Source organism: Narcine bancroftii, chromosome 4, assembly GCF_036971445.1.
Source record: "Narcine bancroftii isolate sNarBan1 chromosome 4, sNarBan1.hap1, whole genome shotgun sequence".
NCBI classification, from domain to species: Eukaryota; Metazoa; Chordata; class Chondrichthyes; order Torpediniformes; family Narcinidae; genus Narcine; species Narcine bancroftii.
In genome coordinates, this window is record NC_091472.1 from 194,809,459 (window position 1) to 194,831,144 (window position 21,686).

Here is a 21,686-nt window from a genome sequence, read left to right on the forward strand (position 1 = left end):
CACCATTGATTGCCAACTAGAAGCACACCCCTTGATCCCAACTCTCTGCTTTCTATTGGTTAACCAATCCTCTATCTATGCTAATAAATATGACTTTTCGGCATCACCTTATTGAATTCCTTCTAGAAATCCAGGTAAACAACGCCCATCTGCTTCCCCCCCCCCTATCTTCCTCACTCATTATATCCTTAAAGAACTCCAGTAGATTTTTCAAACAGGACCTGCCTTTGCTGAATCCATCCTGCATCTGCTTGATGGATCCATTTTGCTCCAGATGTCTTGTAATTTATTCTTTAGTGATAGCTTCAAGAATTTTCCCAACGATAGATGTTACACTAACTGGTATATAGTTCCCTGCCTTTTGCCTACATTTGGAATAGTGACATGACATTTGCCATCTTCCAGTCTGCCGTGACCTGTCCAAAGCAATTTGGTAAATAATCACCAAAGTCTCTGCTATTACATCTGCATATTCTTTAAGGATCCTACTGTACCTATCTCTACCCCAGTTGCTGGTAGTCCATTCCATGCATCTATCACTCTCTAAGTGAAAAAACATACCTCTTCCATTCCCCCTGCACTTACTTACAAGCATCTTAAAACCATGCTCTCTCATGTTATTCATTTCGGGCCTGGGAAAAAAGCATCTGGCCATCCACACAATCAATGGCTCTCATCATCTTATACATCTCTATCAGGTCACTCCTCATCCTCTGTAGCTCCAAATAAAAAAGACCAAGTTCACTCAACCTAGCCTTGTAATGGGAGGAGGGGATGCAAAGTGTGATGGCGTGAGGGAAGGTGGAACGAAGAATCTCCTGGGGGAAAAATTTTAAAAGCCCAAAAATAAGAATTTAAAAAATAATCTACAGATATTCTTTGGCTTGGCTTCGCGGACGAAGATTTATGGAGGGGGTAAATGTCCACGTCAGCTGCAGGCTCGTTTGCGGGACAGACAGACACGGTTGCAGCGGTTGCAGGGGAAAATTGGTTGGTTGGGGTTGGGTGTTGGGTTTTTCCTCCTTTGCCTTTTGTCAGTGAGGTGGGCTCTGCGGTCTTCTTCAAAGGAGGTTGCTGCCTGCCAAACTGTGAGGCGCCAAGATGCACGGTTTGAGGCGATATCAGCCCATTGGCGGTGGTCAATGTGGCAGGCACCAAGAGATTTCTTTAGGCAGTCCTTGTACCTTTTCTTTGGTGCACCTCTGTCACGGTGGCCAGTGGAGAGCTCGCCATATAACATGATCTTGGGAAGGCGATGGTCCTCCATTCTGGAGACGTGACCCACCCAGCGCAGCTGGATCTTCAGCAGCGTGGACTCGATGCTGTCGACCTCTGCCATCTCGAGTACTTCGACATTAGGGATGAAAGCGCTCCAATGAATGTTGAGGATGGAGCGGAGACAACGCTGGTGGAAGTGTTCTAGGAGCCGTAGGTGATGCCGGTAGAGGACCCATGATTCGGAGCCGAACAGGAGTGTGGGTATGACAACGGCTCTGTATACCTTTGTGAGGTTTTTCAGTTGGTTGTTTTTCCAGACTCTTTTGTGTAGTCTTCCAAAGGCGCTATTTGCCTTGGCGAGTCTGTTGTCTATCTCGTTGTCGATCCTTGCATCTGATGAAATGGTACAGATATTAAAAACCCCTAGAACCTACCTGTATCGTGCTGGGCATGGCTGGTAGAGGAAAGAGGACAGCAAAAAAAAAATGAGTAAAGAAGTTAAGAAAATGGAGAATGTACAGCCTACCTTAACATTGGAACCTGGGACTCAAATTCCGAAACCTCCATGAATGACATGGGCGATGATGGCCTTCCAGAAGCCAGTAGCTGCACCACCTCCCTGGGGAACCAAGGAAGATGGCGCAGAAGCAGTTCAGATCTCTACAGAAGATTATCAGAACATTGTGCACATGCGCGAAGGGTTATCCCCATACATGGTCAAAAAGGAACAACTGGAGTCCTGACAGTGCCACCTCTGATGGTGGCAGAATGGAGGAACTAGAACTTGAGACAGCTATCAGAAACATGCTTTTTTTGACAGGTAACGATACAGAAGAAAAGGGAGACCAAGAGGAAGCAGATGAAGATGAACAGCTTGTAGAAAGGCAAAGTGCAACTATAAAAAATCTTTCTTCATTAATGATGGGGTAATTTCAGATTTTAAGAGAAGATATATGGAGAATTAGAAGTAATGTGAAGGATGTCAGAACTGACATGATGAAATATGCTGCAGAAGTTAATAAAGTTAAAGAAAAAGTTCAAAGAGTGGAATTAGATGTGCAGATTGTTAAAAATTATGGGAATATTTGTATGGACAGCGTTAAAAGGGTTGAAATATCTGGGAACATTTGGGAAATAAGGAGGAAAGGATTCCCAGAAAAGACTGATATTTTTGGAAAATCATAGCAGATGTAATAATGTAAGACTGTTGGTCTTAGAGAAGATTCTGAAGGCAATGAGAATCTTGTGGAATTTTTTTCAGAAATGGATTCCTAAAGTTCTGAGTGAAGAAAATATTCCAAATGGAATTGAATTAGAGAGAGCACAGAGAGCTTTAAGGAATTTGCCAACTCAACCACGCAGGGCTGTATTAGTTAAATGATTATCAACATAAAGAAAGAATTCTGAACGCTGCAGTCCAAAAGGCAAGACAAAATATGGAATCTAGGATAAATGATGGGAATAAAACTTTCTTTTATGGTGATGGACAGAAGAAAAGAGTTCAATCCAATGAAGGCAATTCTTTGGAAGAAAGGTTACAAGTTTACATTCAGACATCCAGCTACATTAAAGGTGTTTCTACATAACAACCAATCTATATTTTCTTGACATTTATCCAATTTCAGTTTTATATTTTTTTTATATATATTCCCAAGTAAAAAATATTCTTGGATCTTTTTATATTTTTATCTTCATAATTTGTCCAAGTAATACACTCAAATCGTTCTGAAATCTTTCTATTTTTTCACAGGACCATTTCAAATGTGAAAAAGTCCCTGTTTCCTTGGTACATCAAAAACACTTATCCAAATAATTAGAATTAAGTCCATTTAATTTATGTATAATTGATGAAGAAAATTATATTGAACCATTTGATATCTAGCATTAACTGCACTTGTAACACTCTCTTGACACAATTTTGACACAATCTTGAATCTGTATATTTAAAACTCTCTCCCATAATAACTTTGATTTGTATAAATCTTTTTTCCTTGTAGTTTCTTGTAATTTTGTATACATATTAGTAATAAATTTCTTAATAATAAGTGCATCTGTTATTACACCTTCAAATTGATTTTGTTCTGGGAGTCTCAAATCTGTTTCTAATTTCTTAAGTATGATTTTAATTCATAATATGCAAAAATTGTATTATTTTGTATATTATATTTATCTTTTAATTGCTCAAAAGTTAAAAAGAAAGATCCTAAAAAACAATCTTTTGTCCTCTCTATACCTCTACCATACCACTTATCAAATAAAGAATTATTCAAAGTAAAAGGAATGTTAATTTTGTTTTAACAACATTTTAGGTAATTGATTATTTTTAATCCCTCTTCATATGAATCCCATTCCATATTTTCAAAATATGTTTTAAAATTGATTCTTCCATATTTTCTTTAAACAATTCACTATTCCATTTATATAAAATTTGTTCTGGGATAGTTTCTCCAATTTTGTTCATTTCAATCTGAACAAAAGCTGTTTTTTCACCCATTTGATAACAGGACAAAAATTTCAATTGAGCTGCTTTATAATAATCTTTAAGATATAGTAATCTTAGTCCTCCTTGATCAAATTTCCATGTTAATTTTTCAAGACCAACTCTTGACATCTTACTTTTCCAAATGAATTCTCATATAATTTTATTAAAATCACGAAAAAATAATTCTGGTTCATGAATGGGTAACTATTGAAATAAATATTATATTCTTGGTAAAATATTCATTTTAATACAATTCACCTACAAAATATAATACTATTAACATTATTGGTACATCTTTCCATCTTCTCAGATCTTCTATCTTTTTCAATAATGTTGAATAATTTAACATAAATAAATTATTTATATTTCTATTAATTTTTATTCCTAGATATTTAATTGCATCATTTTGCCACTTAAATTCTGTCAATCTTTTACATTATGAATAATCCATATCCACCATAGACATCACCTCACTTTTATCTACATTAACTTTATGACCCAGTACTAATCCCTCTACTCCATTTCTTGAACAGGGGAACAATATTTGATGCAAATATGATGCAAAGATCATCGCCAGTGGCTCAGATGATCCCTCACTTCCCATCTAGTCCTGATGACTGATCTAATTTCATGCTTTTCAAAAGCTCCAACACATCCTCTTTCTTAATGTTAATATGCTCAAGCATTTCAATCCACTTTAAGTCATCCTCACAATTGTCAAGGGCCCTTTTTCTGGTGAATACTGAAGCTAAGCATTAAGGATCTTTGTCACCTCCTCTGACTCCATACATGTTTCCACTATCACCTCTGATGGATCCTATCCTCACATGACTCAACCTCTTGTTCTTCATATAGTTGTAGAAGGCTTTGAAGCACATTAAAATTCCAAGGCCTTCTATATACCTTGGAATTTCACTGCACGCCAAGGCCTTCCTGTTTCCTTCTAGCTCTCCTAAGTCCTTTCCGAAGCTGTTTCCTGGCAATCTTGTAATTCTCTAGCACTGTATCAACTCCTATCTTAAAAATTTCATAAATTTTTCTTTATTTCTTACTCAGATTTTCTATATTCTTTGTCCACCATTGTTTTTTTCCACCTTACTTACCTTTCCCTGCCTCAATGGTATATACTTGTGCAGAGTGCCATGCAAATGTTCTCCTAACATTTGCCACTTTGTTTTCTGATGTACTTTTTCCCAAGTGCATCTGCTCACAATTTAAGCTCCCAAGCTCCTGCATTGTATTTTACCCAACACAATTAAATGTTTTCCCAAATTCTCTATTCCTGGCTATCTCTAGTCCTATAGTAGAGAAAGTTGTGATCACTTTCTCTGAAATATTTGCCCACTGAGAGATCAATTCAGAACTGCACACATTCCTCACTCCGGCCGGAGTTTCAGCTCAAAACATCAACCATTCTTTCTCTCCCTATGATGCAGCTCAACCCCGCTGAGTATCTCCAGCAGTAAAATCACAATGTTGGAGAAACTCAGCAGTTCAAACAGCTTTCTTTATGCAGCAAAGATAAGGATACATAACCAACGTTTCGGGCCTGATCCCTTCATCAAGGTATGAGTAAAATGTAGGCAGGTGTCTGAATAAAATGGTGGAGGGGAGTGACCAAGAGGTGGAGCACAGGCCCATAGGCAGGAGGTAATAGATGGATAAGGGATGGCATAACTGCCAGGAGGAGGGGTGAATGAAGAGGGAAGGGGGAGGAGAACTGGAGGAAAGAAGGATAGGGAAGAGAGGGAGAATGGGAAATAATCTATCAGAAACTGGAGGTCAATGCTAAGCCCATCCAGTTGGACAGTGCCCAGACAAAATATTATGTGTTGTTCCTCCAATTTATGGCTGGCCCTGGTTTGGCAGCATATGAGGCCATGGCCAGACATGTTGGCGAGGGAATGGGGTGAAGAATTGCAATAGTTGGCCACTGGGAAATTTTTGTCATTGATGCATAAAGAGCAACGGTGCTCAGAAAAGCAAACTCCCTCTCTTCCACAGCTTCACGGGAAGCGTCGCTTCACTTGGAGGTATCTCCAGCTGACTGTATTTGGCCACAAATGAATTTACCTACTTGTTCAGTTAATGAGGGACATGAGAAATTACATGAACACAGAAACATAAGAACTGAAAAAAAACACCTAATATATCAAACTTCTACTACTTCATTTATATCTTGAAGGCGTCACCTGAAGAGATTGTCCCTTTGACCTCTCTGTTATCTGTCACCATCTCTACAACTTAAAACCAAAATTTTCTTTCTTTCCCAGTTTCACAGGGTTCTCAATCTGACACACAAAGTTTGTTTCTCCTTCCACAGATTCTCTCTGACTTGCTGAATGTTTCCAGTATTTTCTGTTTCTGACACAATAGAGTACATAAGGGCTTCTCCTATCAGGAAATTAAAACATTTGAATTTGTTCAAAATTCTAAAGTGAAATTCCAGGTCTTGTAAAAGAGATGTTGTTGCTATCAGACTATTTGTTGCAAACCCTGCAAATTACTTATCTTCAGGATTGGAATACAATTGTTCTCTTCCTATTTGGCCTTAATGGAACTTAAGCCACATTGCACTGGGTCTCAGTCTCACTTAACCATTTAAGTGGCCAGCAAATCTCTCAATTGTATCAAACAAAATAAATTAGCCTTGCCAGCAAGACCCACGACTCCAGAATTTATGAAAGAAAAAAGTACCCAAGTGTCAATAAGGACACCAACCTCCATAGTAGATTGGATAAAGTAATGTTTCATCCTCAATATTCTTTATCACAAATACATGTAATCATACAACACTACAGGGCCTTCAGCCCACAACCTATGTAAACCTACGTCATAACAATCTTATCCTTCTTACCACACCCAAAACCCTCTATTTTTCTCACATCCATGTGCCTGTCCAAGAGTCTTTTGAATTATCCAATTGTACCAGCCTCCACCACCACCCCTGGCAATGCATTCCAGACATCCATCACTCTGAGTAAAAAAACCTATCCCTAAACTTTCCTCTACTCACCTAAACAGATATCAACCATCTGGAATTTGCTATTGTTGCCCAGGGAAAAGGGTGCTGGCAGTCCATCCTATCTAAGCCCCTCATAATATTATATACATTTGAAGGTGTACAAATTGTCCAGTTGCCAGTGATGGTATGGGTTTCCAGTATGCATAATCATTCACCCACTGTTACTGTGCACATCAAATAATCAGATCAACAGAGGGCAGTGTGTTGTGTAATTTTGATCCCTAATCATTAAAGATACTGCAGTTTCTGCTGGGAATTTACCTTTGACTGTTTTAACCTGTGTCTGCCCAATAGCGTCGCAGTCCATTTCCATCAGGCTTTTGAGGAAGTTTGCTTCTGACATCATGCCTTTGGCTGACTTCCAGTTAATCTCCTTGTAGCCTCGCATAACAAGGATACATTCGCAGACTGTCTGCACTTGTCTGGGAGGCTTCGCAAATGACCTTTTTAATTGAAAAATAGACCAAAGTTAAATCTTGAAATAAAACAATTCTCATCAATTTTCAATTAAGGTACAGTAAAATCCCCGCTATCTGGAATTCAAGCAACCAGAAGCCTCAAGCAACCAACAAAAATATAATAGAAAATAAATCAGTTAAAAATACGAATGTTTAAAATTGGCATCCCCTAACAGTTAGTTCGCCAATCCACTCAAGACGCAATCTCAAGCAACCAGGAAATTCACTTATTCAGCATCTACTGATCTCTATAGGTGCCGGATACTGGGGGTTTTACTGTACAAGTATTTATGGAAAGTAACAGGATGCGATTAGAAAACAAACAGAACTACAGATTGTAGCAGGCGAGCGACTATGCGGATAGATGGGCTGCATCATCACTCCAGTCATCCAACACAAAATGGCACGGGCCCCCTTCCGAGGAGAAGCCCATAGTTGGCGACACGCGTTGCCCGGGGGACAGCGCCACTTCTGTTGTGTGTCACTGGATGAGGAGAGACACTGCAATGTTCTGACGTCAATTCCATAGGCTAGCGCACCTCTCACAGGAAGTGAATGGTCTCCTCGAGCAGTGTGAGTAATTCAAAATAAAGTTCAGTTACTGGTTCACCTCGTGCTGTGTGGATGTCTCTCATTTCAGTAGTGCTGCCGTTAGCAGTCTATAGTGATGACACCGATGGAACCCACCTTGAACGTGACAAAATGCAGGATACTACTATTGCTACAATCGCAATGGCCATGACCAATACTGTAGGTGTGCATTTGCCACCCTTATGGGGAAATCAGTCCAGGAATTGGTTAAAAATGGCCGAGTCACAGTTCCAGATCAGAGGCATTGTCTTGGAGGATACCAAGTTCTGGCATGTTGTCAGTGCTCTGGACACCACTACTGCAGCAAAAGTGAGCTCCTTCATGGAAAATCCTCCTATAGAGTGTAAATACAAACAATTCTGGCGTTTCCCCCTTGATTCCCTGCAACTCAGCCGGCACGAACGTTCCTTCTGCATCCTGAATATGCAAGGCCTGGGCAATAGAAACCCCTCCGAACCCGTGCACGAAATGGTGGCCTTAGCGGATGGTAACACAAACCGTTTCTTGTTCAAGGCCCTGTTCCTCTCTAAGCTACTGGTTCGTGTTTTCACGCTAATATCTGACATGGATTTCAGCGCCCCACACCTGGTAGCCAAGGAAGCAGACAGACTTTTCCGCACCCCGCAACAGAGTTCCATACATGTGCATCCGATCTACACCATCGGTTCAGCAACCCCACAGGCCCTCCAGCAGTAGCCATGGCCAAATCGCAATGTAAAAAGCACTCAGACAAATAGAGCGGTTACTGTTTCTACCATCATAGATGGGGCCGTAACGCCTGGCAGTGCATCCCCCCATGCTCATATCTCAATGACAAGTCAAGCAAGGCGGTGGGAAATGAACAGGCCAGCCCCCAATAGTGGTCTCGGCGGTTGGCACACATAAAGGCCTCTCTCCCTCAAGGAGCAGCGAACAAAGAGGGATTTCCTAGTCGACGCGGGTGCAGAGATAAGCCTCATTCCATCGACGTATTTTGAACTCAAACACAATTCCAAGGGCCTTCCGCAACAGGCAGCCAACGGTTCCTCCATTCCAAGTTTTGGTACCGGTCTGGTCAAAATCCATGCCGTAGACAAGGTTTTCCACTGGAAGTGTACGATTGTGTTCGTGGGACAAGCCCTACTCGGAGCAGATTTCCTCGGGTACACGAGGTCCTGGTGGACATGAACGGATCCCGTTTGTCAATGCTACCATGTTCCAGTCATACCCCCTTACTCTACGGCAATGTTCCTTTATACCATTAGGAATCCACACTCTGGACTATAATGAATATGTCTGCCTACTGGCAAAGTACCTGTCACTGTCGGCATCCAACGTCCACGACGCTAAACCAGCACATAGCATGGAACACCACACTGAGACCACTGGGCCTCCAGTGTACGCATGGGCATGGTGTCTCCTGCAGGACAAACTCCTCCAAGCTAAGACCGAGTTCGCTGCCATGGAGGAGTTGGGTATCGTCTGTCATTCAAACAGACACTGGGTGTCCCTGCTGCACATGGTCAAGAAGAACTCCAGCAGTTGGTGCCTGTGTGGTGACTACAGTCGATGCAACGATGCCACCGCTCCAGAGTTTCGACCCAGCACAGCACCATTTTGACCATGTGCACGTGGGCATCATTGGCCCACTCCCTGTGAGCCAAAGTATCCAGTATTTATTCCAGTAATCGACTGCTTTACCCATTGGCCAGAAGAGATACCCCTGCCCACATGCATCGGAGCTTTCTTGACCTCTTGGGTCACATGCTTTGGAGTTCCGACCCACATCACCTCGGACTGAGGGGTCAGGTCATATCCTTGGACTGGGCCAATCTAGCCAAGTTCTACAGCAGCCAGTTACACCACACCATACTCTAACATCCTCAGGCAAGCAGGCTCTTCAAATGTTTCCACCGCCACCTGAAAGCAGCCCTGAAAGCTTGACTACAAGTCCCAAATTGGATGGACGAACTCCCATGAATGCTGCTAGGAATTTGCACAGCACCAAAAGAAGACCTACCAGTGCTATCAGCCAAGATGGTGTACGGCTCCCCACTTACCATCCCAGGAGATATTCACTTCAACTCTCCCAGCCCACAATCCAGTGCTCTAGATGTCCTCCAGTGATTGGGGGAACAAATGGGTAAACAAATGGGTAAACAGAAACCTCCGGCACTTTCCCGACATGGGTCTCCACCGAATTTGTTTTCATTCAGAGAGGACAGCAAGGATACCCCTACAATGCCCCTACAAAGGCCCATTCAAGGTGTTTCAGTGCAACATTGTCATTTTCACCTTGGACATTGGCAGGCGGCAGGACAGGTTTAAGATTGACTGCCTCAAGGCAATGCTTCAGGACTCAGGCCAGCCCGCCCCAGATCCCCAGGTAAGACACAGAGGCTGCCCGCCCAAAGACAGTACGATAACTTGCTTAAAGGGTGGCAGCGATTCTGGGGGGGTGGTGTGGCAGATAGACGGGACAGATTACCACCCCAATTGTCCAAAACAAGATGGTGTGGGGCCCCCTTCCCCGGGGGACGGCGCAGCTTCAATGTTGTGCGTTGCTGGACGGGGAGTAATGCCGTGAAGTGCTGATGTCACTTCCTTAGGCCAGCCTGCCCCACACAGGAAGTGGACAGACTCCTCAAGCACTGTGAGTAATTCAAATTAAGGGTCAATCACTGATTTACCTCGGGCTGAGTGTACGTCTCTCATTTTGGTAGCACTGCCGTTAGCAGATGCTACAAGGTGCTATACTCTGGAGGAATGTATTCACTGCTGGAGGAACTCAGTGGGTTAGGCAGAATCCACGGAGACAAATAGATGGTCAATATTTGGGGTTGAGAGTCTACAGCATGACTCAGAGATAACCAGTGAGAAGTGATGAGGAGGTATGTGGCCAGGAGCTGGCAGACAATATATGGATCTAGACAGTCAGCAATTTGAGTTAAGTGGGGGATAGAAGGGTGGAGATTGTGAAAGAGGCTGAAGGTGATAAGTGGAGATAACAAAGGGCCCAAAAATATTTAAAATTTTGGCTACCTCTGGGTCCACCGCTGCTGCAGCCGTGGTAATATCAGTCCTGCCACTGGTGCAAACTTGGGAGTTGTGGGGGAGCAAAGCCACGTCTTCCAGTGTTCCTCAGCAGAGTCTTATTCCATAGCCATCCTACCTGTCAACCCTACTGCAGACATGAAGCAAGTCGTCAAAGGCTTTATTAACCAGAAAACCTCAGCATGCCTCTACATGCTGCTGACTCATGTCCAAGGCAGGTACAGAGGGTGGAGACTAGGCTATCAGCCTTTATTAGGGATCTTACAGGAAGGAGCTACAGGGTCGGAAGGCGGGCCAGCCTGCCCAGTCCAGCGAGATCATGCCCACAATACCGTGTTCCACCATATTCACCCCTTTATTTGAGATGAAGTCTGGTGGGGTGTCCATCAGCACTGGTCCTGTAGTCCGTAACAGTTCATAGATACAGCCAATCTGGCGGTTTTATCTGGCACTGCGTTTGCTGCGGCCCCGACTGCGTCATCAGTTCCTGCAGGACGGTGACTTGTTTGGCCGGCTGAGTATTGGAGGGCTGAACTGTGTCTGTGTGCACCGGTTCTGAGGGTGATGGGGGGCTTGTTTGTAGGGGTGGGGGAGGAACGTCAATCTGAGGGGCCGTGGTGGTGGGTTCACTTCATCGTTTGTTGGGGCAGTCCCTGGGATCGACTGGTCACAGATGATAGGGTACTGTGTGCACCTCCTGAGCCTCTGCTCGCCAGGTCCCAGATGGACACTGTGTCCTCCTGTCCATCCAAGTACTGTACCAGGGCATACTGTGGGTTAGGTGCACTTCTTCAACCAGTGGGTCCGCCTTGGGAGTCCTAACATGCTCTCGGAGAAGCACCAACCCTAGGGTTGTCAGCCAGATCGGCAGCATAGTTCCAATAGTTCCTAGGGAAGGAGAACAATTTTTCATGAGGGATGGTGTTAGTTGCAGTGCAGAGTAAGGACTTGGTGGCGTGTAGTGCTTCTGGAAGGACCTCTTGCCACTGGGAGATAGGCATCCCTTCTGACTTGAGGGCCAATAGGACTGCCCTCCAGATCATGCCATTCCCCCTTTCCACCTGCCCGTTCCTGTGGGGGTTGTAGCTCGAGGTTCTACTCATGGCTATGCCCTTGGAATGGAAATATTGCTGCAACTCCTCACTCATGAATGAGGACCCCCCCCGATCACTGTGAATGTAACTGGGGTAGCCAAACAGGGTGAAGATGTTGCAGAGGGCTTTAATGATCATGGATGTGGTCATGTCTGGGCAAGGAATGGGAAATGGGAAGCGTGAGTACTCATCAACAATATTCAGGAAGTACATGTTTCGATTCGTGGACAAGAGGTGCCTCTTGAAGTCCATACTGAGACATTTAAAGGGGAAAGTAGCCTTGATGAGCTGGGCTCTCGCCAGTCAGTAAAAATGCAGCTTGCATTTTGCGCAGACCGAGCAATTACGAGTCAACTCCCTGACCTCCTCTACTGAATAGGGAAGGTTGCGGGCCCTCACAAAATGGTAGAGCCTTGTGACCCCGGGGTGGCAGAAGCAATTGTGGAGGGCTTGGAGGTGATCTACTTGTGCCCTGGTGCAGATTCCCTGGACAGGGCATTGGGTGCCTCATTGAGCTTCCCCAAGCGATACAAGATCTCATAATTTTAGGTCAATTCTCCACCTCATGATCTTGTCATTTTTGATTTTCCCCTGTTGTTTATCATTAAACAGAAAAGCGATGGCTCTCTGGTCCGTCAGCAGTGTGAACAATTTACTGGCGAAATAGTGCCTCAATGGCCTGTGCCTCTTTCTCATTAGTGGAGTGCCTGAGTTCGGGGTCCTGGAGAGTTTGGGAGAAAAATGCCACTGGCCTGCCTTCTTGGTTCAGTGTGGCGGACAGGACAAAGTTGGATGTGTCGCTATCCACTTGGAACGGGATGGATTCATCAATGACGTGCATTGCCGCCTTGACAATCTCGGCCTTAATGCCCTCGAAAGCCTTGGGGTTCTGGGGCAGAGGTAGTTCCAGAAGGGAGCCCATGCGCTCAGGGTCAGGGGCAATGACACCATGCTCCACCACATACCCCAGGATGGCCAACCACGTGGTGCTGAACACGCACTTTTTCTGATTGTACAAGGTTGAGAGATTTAGCCGTGGGCAGGAACCTCTGCAGGTTCTCATTGTGTTCCTCCTGGTTCTGGCCACAGATGGTGTCATTATCCAAATATGGATAGGTAGCTTTTAGTTTGTTGTCATTCACCATTTGATCCATCTCCCTTTGGAACAGACACCCCATTCATGAGGCTGAATAGGACCCACAGGAAGTGATAGAGGTGGCTGTTTGCCTCAAATATGTAAGACCAGTCTTCCGGGCAGATGGGTGGTACGCCAGGGGGGCTAGCCAAACAGCATGTCGGGTGCCCTGCATGGCATTCCGGTATGTGATTGGGCACATTTGGGAGGACGGGTGGTCCCCCAGGAATTGATTATTACTGACTGTGGTGGGGGGTGGGGTCCTGTCAAACTGCATCAGCACACCCTTAAGTAGGCACTGGAAATTCAACACCAGTATGACTGGTGCGCAGAAGTGGAGCATCACCAGCAGTTTGACGATTTTATATTTTGATCCCCTCGCAGGTAGGGTCATGGTGTAATGGAGAGGGATTCAGAGGATAGCACTATTGTGCACTTCGCCGGGGACACCGTCAGGGAATAACATTGGACCATGCCCGGGTGTATGAAACTCTGCACTCCCTATGTCAAACAGGCAGCCTATGGTGTGGCCATTTACCTAAATGTCCATTGTCGATCGTCCCAGCTGGTGTGGCTTGCTCTGGTCCAGCACGATGGAGGCCAATGTCAACTCATTGTCCGAATCACTGCTGCTATATCTTTGGGACAGCTGCCGTTAAGATGGCCGTCCGGAAGATTGCGAAGATGGCCACTTCCATGGATCGCATGCGGTGGAGTCCAGAAGAGAAGCCAGATGTAATGTCATCGAGCCCCTGTCCCCACTGTTCTGTTCTTGGCAACCAGAAACAACACTGGAAGTGGGTCAGCCCAAGATTGTGACACAGATCGCATTCAGCATGTAGCACTGCTAAAGGGAAGGGGGAGGGTTTAGAGCGGCATACCTTTGCATAGTGCCTTTTCCTCCGGCAGTTTGAGAAGGTTGTACTATGTGCCGGACAGTACTTCCATGGGTGTTTTCCTTGGCTGCAGTAGTTGCACCTCATGTGCTTGGTGACAGCAGCGGCAGTCAGGGACCCCAAGTCCCAAGATGGCGGCACCTGTTCTCCCCACCTGGTTGCTGCCTGGCCTGCTGAGTAGGACTCCACACTCTTTTGGGCTGTCGCCAGTGATTGGGCCATCTGCCTGACTTCCTGAAGGATCTGGTCGCTCTTCCCTACGAGTCGCTCCTGGATGTTGTTTGAGCGGAAGCCCGCAACTAGTCCATCATGGATGAGCTCCACCTGATAGGTCACTGTGGTCACATCCCGGCACCCACAGGCTCACCCCAGCTCCCACATGACCCTTACGAAATCATCGACAGACTCACCGGGACCTTGGCATCAGGTGACCAATTGGTGGTGGGCATACATGGCGTTCATCAGGGATCCATATTGCTGTCACAGGAGGGCCATTTTCTCATTGTACTCTTCACAATCACAGATAATCTGGTACACTCAGTGGCCCACTGCTGCAAAGAGCAGATCATACCTATCGCCTCCTGCTGTGATCTTGTGGCACCTCATGTAGGCCTTCAAGCAATGTAGCCACATATTGAACTTGATGGAGGCATCTGGTTCCTTGGGATCAGTTTCCAGCTTCTCCGTCTAATTGCCTTGTCCATGGCAAATGAAAATCTGGTTAATAGCACGATCGATGACCACCCGCAGACACGAAGTAAGTAGTCAAAAGCTTTATTAACCAGAAAACCTCAGCATGCCTCTACATGCTGCTGGCTCATGTCCAAAGCAGGTATGGAGGGTGGAGACAATTATTCTATCAGCCTTTATTAGGGATCTTATGGGGAGGAACTATTGGGACAGAAATTGAGCCAGCCAACACAGTCCAGCAAGGTCATACCATATTCCACAACACTCAGACCAAGCTGTAGGTGCCAGAAGCTAACTCATGGGAACCTAGCATAGGGACCAGCATTTGTGAGGGTGATGGTGATGGGAAGGGCACCCAAATCATATCAGAGGTTCATAAACAGGGGATAAGAAGGGTGATTTGGATGCTTGAAGCTCAGGTTCACTGCAAAAATGGACAGGAAGCCATAGAGCTGTGAAGGTTGTGGGAGTGTAGGAGGCAGGAGGTATTGAAGGAGTTGGTATGATCCATGGACATTGAATGTCTCTGTGGAAACTCTCTTTTGCCTCTCTTTCTTGTCTTGATAGTGGACTAATGGCACCTCTTTGTGTGACTTTTGAGAAGAAACAAATAAAACAAATGCTGTGTATTTGTGTACTGTCATGACAATAAAGGACATTTGAACTTCTGCCATCTTGTCAAATAAACAATCACCAGGACTCTCAGCTTCTTTTTTCCATTGGCAAATTTCTTATCCATCCTGCTACTGCCTCTTTAATCCCATGGATTTAGATTGTATTAACACATTTATCATATGAGTCTTATCGAAAGTCCTTATAAACAAAAGACTGCCCAGTATATCCTGATTATTGTCATTTTAACAAAAAAACTGAATTTTCTTCTGATGAGAAACATTTTAAGATGTATAAATCAATGCTCTGAATGTGGCTGCAAATTACCTGATCTCAGTGACATCAGACTTGTCCAGACTCTGCAATGCCAATCTAGCGGCCTCCAGAGCAGGCAAAGCCTCAGCCAAGGCATTCTCTGCTTCCTGCTTTTCTATTGCAATCACCTTATTCTGATCCTCTATTTCAGCAGCTTTCTCTTCTGCTAGGTTTCTCTTCTCCTCAGCTTAAAAAAATGCAAACAAATGAAGCTTTAAGTACAAGGATAGAATACAAATACCACCTCCTTTGAAAGACAGCTAAAAGCAATTTCTAAATTTACAAGTGGGTATTTGTAAAGATTGCAACTCTGGATGAAATCCTATAGTACAGTACCTGGTGGATGGACATAATATCTTCACTACAGAAGTTTATTCATAAAATATGTACAAATGTTGGAAAACCAGTATATGCATGAGAGTCTGGTGGAACATTTCAAGAGACGATCTGACTAAGTCCTGTGTGGGCTCACTGCCCTTCTTATCCTGATGTACAACTGGCCATTTACTTTAAAAAAAAAGATATTGGATAAATAAGACCTGAATATCTCCAGTTTTTCACTGTTAATTCTGTCACTGGGGGCTTGGCACACACATTAGAATATACTATGGGGCAGTCCAGAGACAGAGCCTTCATCCCACCATATCTGCACTGACCATGATGCCAATCAAATTAATCCTATCTACCTGTACATGGGCCACATCCTTTCATGAATCTATCTAAATGTCTCAAACTATTGAACAAAATTTTAATCTGTTTCCAACACTTTCCCTGACAACCCATTCCAGGCCGCTATCAGTCTCTGTGTAAAGAATTTGCCTCGTAAATCTGAGGAGTGCAGTCAATCAGAGAGATCTAGGAATTCAGGTTCATAATTCCCTGAAAGTGAAGTCATAGGGAGATAGAGTCATAAAGAGTGCTTTTGGCCCATTGGCCTTCAACATAGCCTAGGACATCACAGGAAAAACCTTTCCCACCAATGAGAACATCCATAGGGAACACTTCTGTCAGAGAGGAGCAGCAATCATCAAGGATCCACACGACCTAGCACTTGCTCTGTTCTCACTGCTGCCATCAGGAAAAAGGTATTGATGCCACAAGCCTTGCCCTACCAGGTTCAGGAACAGCTGCTGCCCCTCCACCATCAGACTCCTCAACAACAAATTCAATCAGGGACTCATTTAAGAACATTTCCTTTTTAATTTTTTTTCCTCTCTACACTGCACAGTTAGTTTGTTTACATTTCTTTATTTGTTTACGTGTATGTTGAGTACATTTTTTTCTCACTATCAGTAAGTGATAATTCTGCCTCACCCACAAAAGAATACATGTAATACCATGTATGTACTCTGACAATAAATCAAAATTTTGAACTTTTAATCAAAATATTAAGTCTGGAGTTGGGATGCTACGGTAAAGTAGTTTTAAGATGTTTGTGGTGCCAAATTTGGAGTGTCATATGCAGTTTTGGTCAACTAACTACAGGAAAGATTGCAATAAAATTGAAAGAGTGCAAAAAAGATGGAACCAGGACTTGAGGAACTAAGTTACAGAGAATAATTAACGTAGAAGAATGAGGGGAGTTTTGATAGAGGAATACAAAATTATGATGGGTATAGATAGAGTAAATGCAAGTAGACTTTTTCCACTGAGATGCAAACAGGGACATGGGATAAGGGTGAAAGGGAAGAAGTTTAGGGGGGAACATGAGGGGGAGTTTCTTCGCCAGAGAGTGGTGGCAGTATGGAATGAGCTTCCAGTTGATGAATACAGGACATACAATTATTCTATTAAATTAATTTTTTTAAAAACTTAAGACAGACAGCACTGTAACAGACCAATTTGGCTCTACGAGTCCATGCCGCCCAATTTACACCCCATTAATCTACACCCCGGAACATTTTTCTTTTGAAGAGTGGGAGGCAACTGGAGCCCTTGGAGAAAATCCACGCAGACATAGAGAGTACATACAAACTCCTTACAGACAGCGTGGGATTCGAGGTGTGAGGTAAGGAAGGTTTTGATTGTTGTTAAGTAGGTTGACGTAGGTCGGCACAACATCCAATCCGGTTCAATTCACTGGTGCTGCAAAGCCGTTGCACTAACTACTATGTCAACCGTACAGTATTGTGTGTTCTATCACCCTGAAAGAGTGGTCAGGTGGGAGCACGTTAGGAGGATGGAAAATGTTCTCCTGGTCCTTTGCTGACTTATGTGCATCATTTTGTGCACTAGTTTAGGGAAGTACCCACACAGACACAACCACTCAGCAGAGGAGGTGCAGAGCCGCTAAGTGAACATAAGAATATACCTAAATATGAGCAGTAGTCAGTCATCTGGCCCATCAAGCCCATCAAGCCTTCTCTGTCATTCAATAAGATCATGGCTGAACTGACTGTGGACTCAGCTCCACTTTGAAAATAGAACATAGAACATTACAACAAAGTACAGGCCCTTCAGTCCACAATGTTGTGCCAAGCTATGTCAACCTACTTGATGACAATCTAAATACCTGTTTAAGAGTTCATGTGCCCAAGAGTCTTTTTGAAACCCCTATTGTACCAGCCTCCATCACCACCCCAGGCAATTCATTCCCAGCACCCACCACTCTGAGTAAAAAACGCACATCTGAAATCTCCCTGAAACATTCCTCCATTCATCTTACACAAATGTCCTCTGGCATTTGCTATTGATGCCCCAGGAGAAAGGTAGTGCCCGTCAACCCGATCTAAACCCTTCAAAATCTTATATACCTCTATATCACCTCTCATTGCTGTCAACTGTGTTTCATTAGATATGTTCTCCAATCCAGGCCACTTTCTGGTAAATCTCCTCTGCATCCTCTCCAGAGCATCTACATCTTTCCTGTAATGAGGTGACCAGAACTGAATGCAATAGTCCAAGTGTGGTCTAACCAGAGATTTATAGTGCTGCAACGTAATCTCAATCCTCAAACTACTGAAGGCCAACACATCATATGCCTTCTTAACCACCCTACTAAAGTTGTGAAGCAACAATAAGGTTTCTATGGACCTGGACCCCAGGATCTCTCTGTTCCTCCACACCGTTCAGGATCCTGCCATTAACCACATACTCCACCTTCACGTTTGACCTTACAAAATGTATCACTTCTCATTTACCCATCCATTCCCCATAACCCTTAATTCCCTTATTATTTAAAAATCTGTAACATAAATATATTTAATGAGGCAACCTCAACTGCCTCATTGGGATAGGGAAACCAAAAAAGCATAATAATTGGTAATTTATGGGTTGAGCTTGATTGGCGAGTAATTGTAACTTTCTATAGCTGGTAAATGTTCAAGACTGTACTGAAAATTGGTGTCAATATTACCAGTAGCACTGAAGGTATTAAATGACAGCTAGGGCATATGAAGCGAGGTTGAACAGGCTGGACTGATAACAATTAGAATTCTAGAGCTAGAGTAAGTGAGGTCATAATTTCAAAGTAAGGAATCCCCATATAATTTTTTTTTAAAAAGGTTATTGATTCTGTTGAATTCCTGCTCCAGAGAGTGTGGAGATGGAGTTATTGAATAGATACAAGATTGACAGGTATTTCATTGAAATGGGTTATGGATAAAGTACAGGAAAGTGGTGTGAGGCTGATTTGATGAGCCATGAACTTACTGTCCAATAGAGAAGGCTCAAGACCATCTCCTGCTCCTGTGTCTTACATTACAGTCATGTGTTGCTTAACATCCACAATACATTCTGTAAAATAGGACATTATGAGATTTGGAATTGTACATATTATCCGGTTATGTCTGTTACATCCTGTTCTCCAAATGGAGAAAGGGATGTAGCGGACATAGCTGGATAATTGCTTTGCTTTGACTAAATGATGAACTCGTACTTATTTCAATTTGCAACAGAAAAATATGCACACCACAAATACATAAATAGGCAATGGATAATCTATTATAATTTTATGGGACCACGGACATTGTCTGAATGGACGTTATGCGGCGCATGACTATTTTGTTCTCAATACAAGCTGGCCTTACCGACAGCCGTGTTCAAGGCAATCTCTGCCAAGAGGGCCTCACAGGCTTCTGTTTTCTCTGCTAGTATAACCTTTTGTTCTGCCAGCTTCAGGTTTAACTCAGCCAACTGAATACTGGCCTCTTTTAACTTGTCCAATCCGCCCTCCAACCGCTTGCATTGAGCTGAAGAGAGAGAATAAGAGAGGAGAGCAGACTTGAATTGGTCAACTTAACTTTTCCTCTATGATATACAGAAAGTCCCTGGTATCTGGAATTCAAGCAATTGGCAACCTCAAGAAACCAACAAAAAAATAATCGTGGTAATTAAGAATAAATAAAATCAATAATAATAAAATAATAGGTAAAAAAATGCCAAAGATTAAAATTGTAAAAATAAACATTCTCTGAAGTAACACACAAACCTTTGATGAAGATGGGAGCAAATATTCAGCCAGCAGAGTGCCTTGGACTATAAGAGTGACAGAGAGGATTACTGGAGTCTCCTCCCTCCCCATCAATGTGATCTACCGAGATCGTTGCCTGAAGATGGCACTCAAAATCATTAAGGACCCCTTCCTCCCTGCATACAGCATATTTCAGTTACTCCCAACAGGGAAGAGATACAGGAGTATCAGAGGTGGCATCACCAGATTGAGGAACAGCTTCTTCCCGCAGGCAGTGAGAATGCTGAGCGACAAAGGAACTGCTCGTACTAACCCTCCAAGGCTGTTATATGCACAAAACAATATTTATTCATTAATTTGTTTTATCGATGAAATACTTGTCCTTCAAATGTATTGTTTGTCTGTAAGTGTGTTATTTCTGGTCATCTGTCTACATGTTTTTCACTTAGGACTGGAGAACGTTTGCTCGGAGCAGCTGTTTGAATATAGTTGTGTGAAACAGCAATGGTGTCACCCAGAATGAAGAGGTGGTTGATGCTGCTTGCCATTGGAGTGTCTCTTAAATGTGTCTCCTTATCCCTCCTCAGCCAGAAGTTTTATCTGTAAACTTGGAAGAGGGAGGGGTTAATTATCTATAATGTTAATGGGCAGTTCCCTGGAGGGGGAATGACCTGCCAATGCATCGGCAGTTAAATGTTTTCAAAGAATGTGATTGAAAATGAAGTAAAATTCTTTAATGTTAATATATTCATGAAAGTGAAGTTTGTTCATTCAGTACAGTATAGCATTATTTTGTCTTTTGTATTTTAAACTGTTTATTGTTAATGCAAGTGTATTAGTTAAGCATTGTTAAGATTAAGTCTCAACCTTCCAGATAATACACTTATCCGACATCTACAAATCCCCATCAGTGCCGCATATTAGGAAAATAAAATGTATCTGTGTTCCCTGACATTTCCTCTTCCCAGGGCATTAATTTACCAACACTCAGTGACTCTGGGGGACTCATTTTTGACTTTATGAAGACACTGGGAAATTTCTAATGATGGCGAATCTTTGCCTTTCTGCACACTAAAGTCAATTTTGTGTAATATTACACCTGCTTTATTACGTGACAATAAAGAAAACTTGAACCTTTATGGCTTCAGCAGCCCTCACCTCCAATCTGACAACCCTACCTCTCTGTCTCTGATTCTTCCCTCTCATCAAAAAGATTCTCTGTTGCTTAAACCCTAATTACACTGTCCATCTCACCAAGCATCTCCAACACTCCTCCATCTAAACCTTCACCTTTAACAGCTCCTCCATCCATCTGGAATTGTCTCTTTGCATAAGATGGAGGAGGTGTTTGAGAAAGCAGATGAATGGAGGAGCTGTTAAAGGTGAAGCCTTAGATGGAGGAGTGTTGGAGATGCTTGGTGAGTAACATCATTAACTGCAAAACATTTCTTCCAGACAAGCTCAAAACCTTTTATGCTTGCTTCAAAATGTAAAATAATCATCCACCCTTGTGAGCCCCTACAGCACTCTGTACTCTCAGTTTCTGACAGATGTGAAGACAATTTTCGGGAGGGTGAATCGTAAGAAAACGTCCAGCCCAGACAATTAACTGAGCTGCATCCTTAAAACCTGCATAATCCAACTGGCTGGAAATTTTTCAGCTATTTCTAACTTCTCACTGCTACAGTTTGAGGTCCCCAACTACTTCGTTCATCATTAGCGCTGC

The 21,686-nt window shown here is 43.4% G+C and overlaps 1 protein-coding gene across 3 annotated transcripts in view; it reads right to left on the minus strand.

Moving 5' to 3' along the window:
• Positions 1-21,686, minus strand: part of dnah10 (dynein axonemal heavy chain 10) — a 677,292-nt gene that overhangs the window by 181,145 nt on the left and 474,461 nt on the right. For all 3 annotated transcript variants that reach the window (XM_069933473.1, XM_069933472.1, XM_069933474.1), the window contains 3 exons: positions 19,578-19,739; positions 15,562-15,736; positions 6,987-7,168 (listed from right to left, as the gene is read on the minus strand). In XM_069933473.1, the coding sequence (XP_069789574.1) occupies positions 6,987-7,168; positions 15,562-15,736; positions 19,578-19,739 (519 nt within the window). The remainder of the gene's footprint in view (positions 1-6,986; positions 7,169-15,561; positions 15,737-19,577; positions 19,740-21,686) is intronic.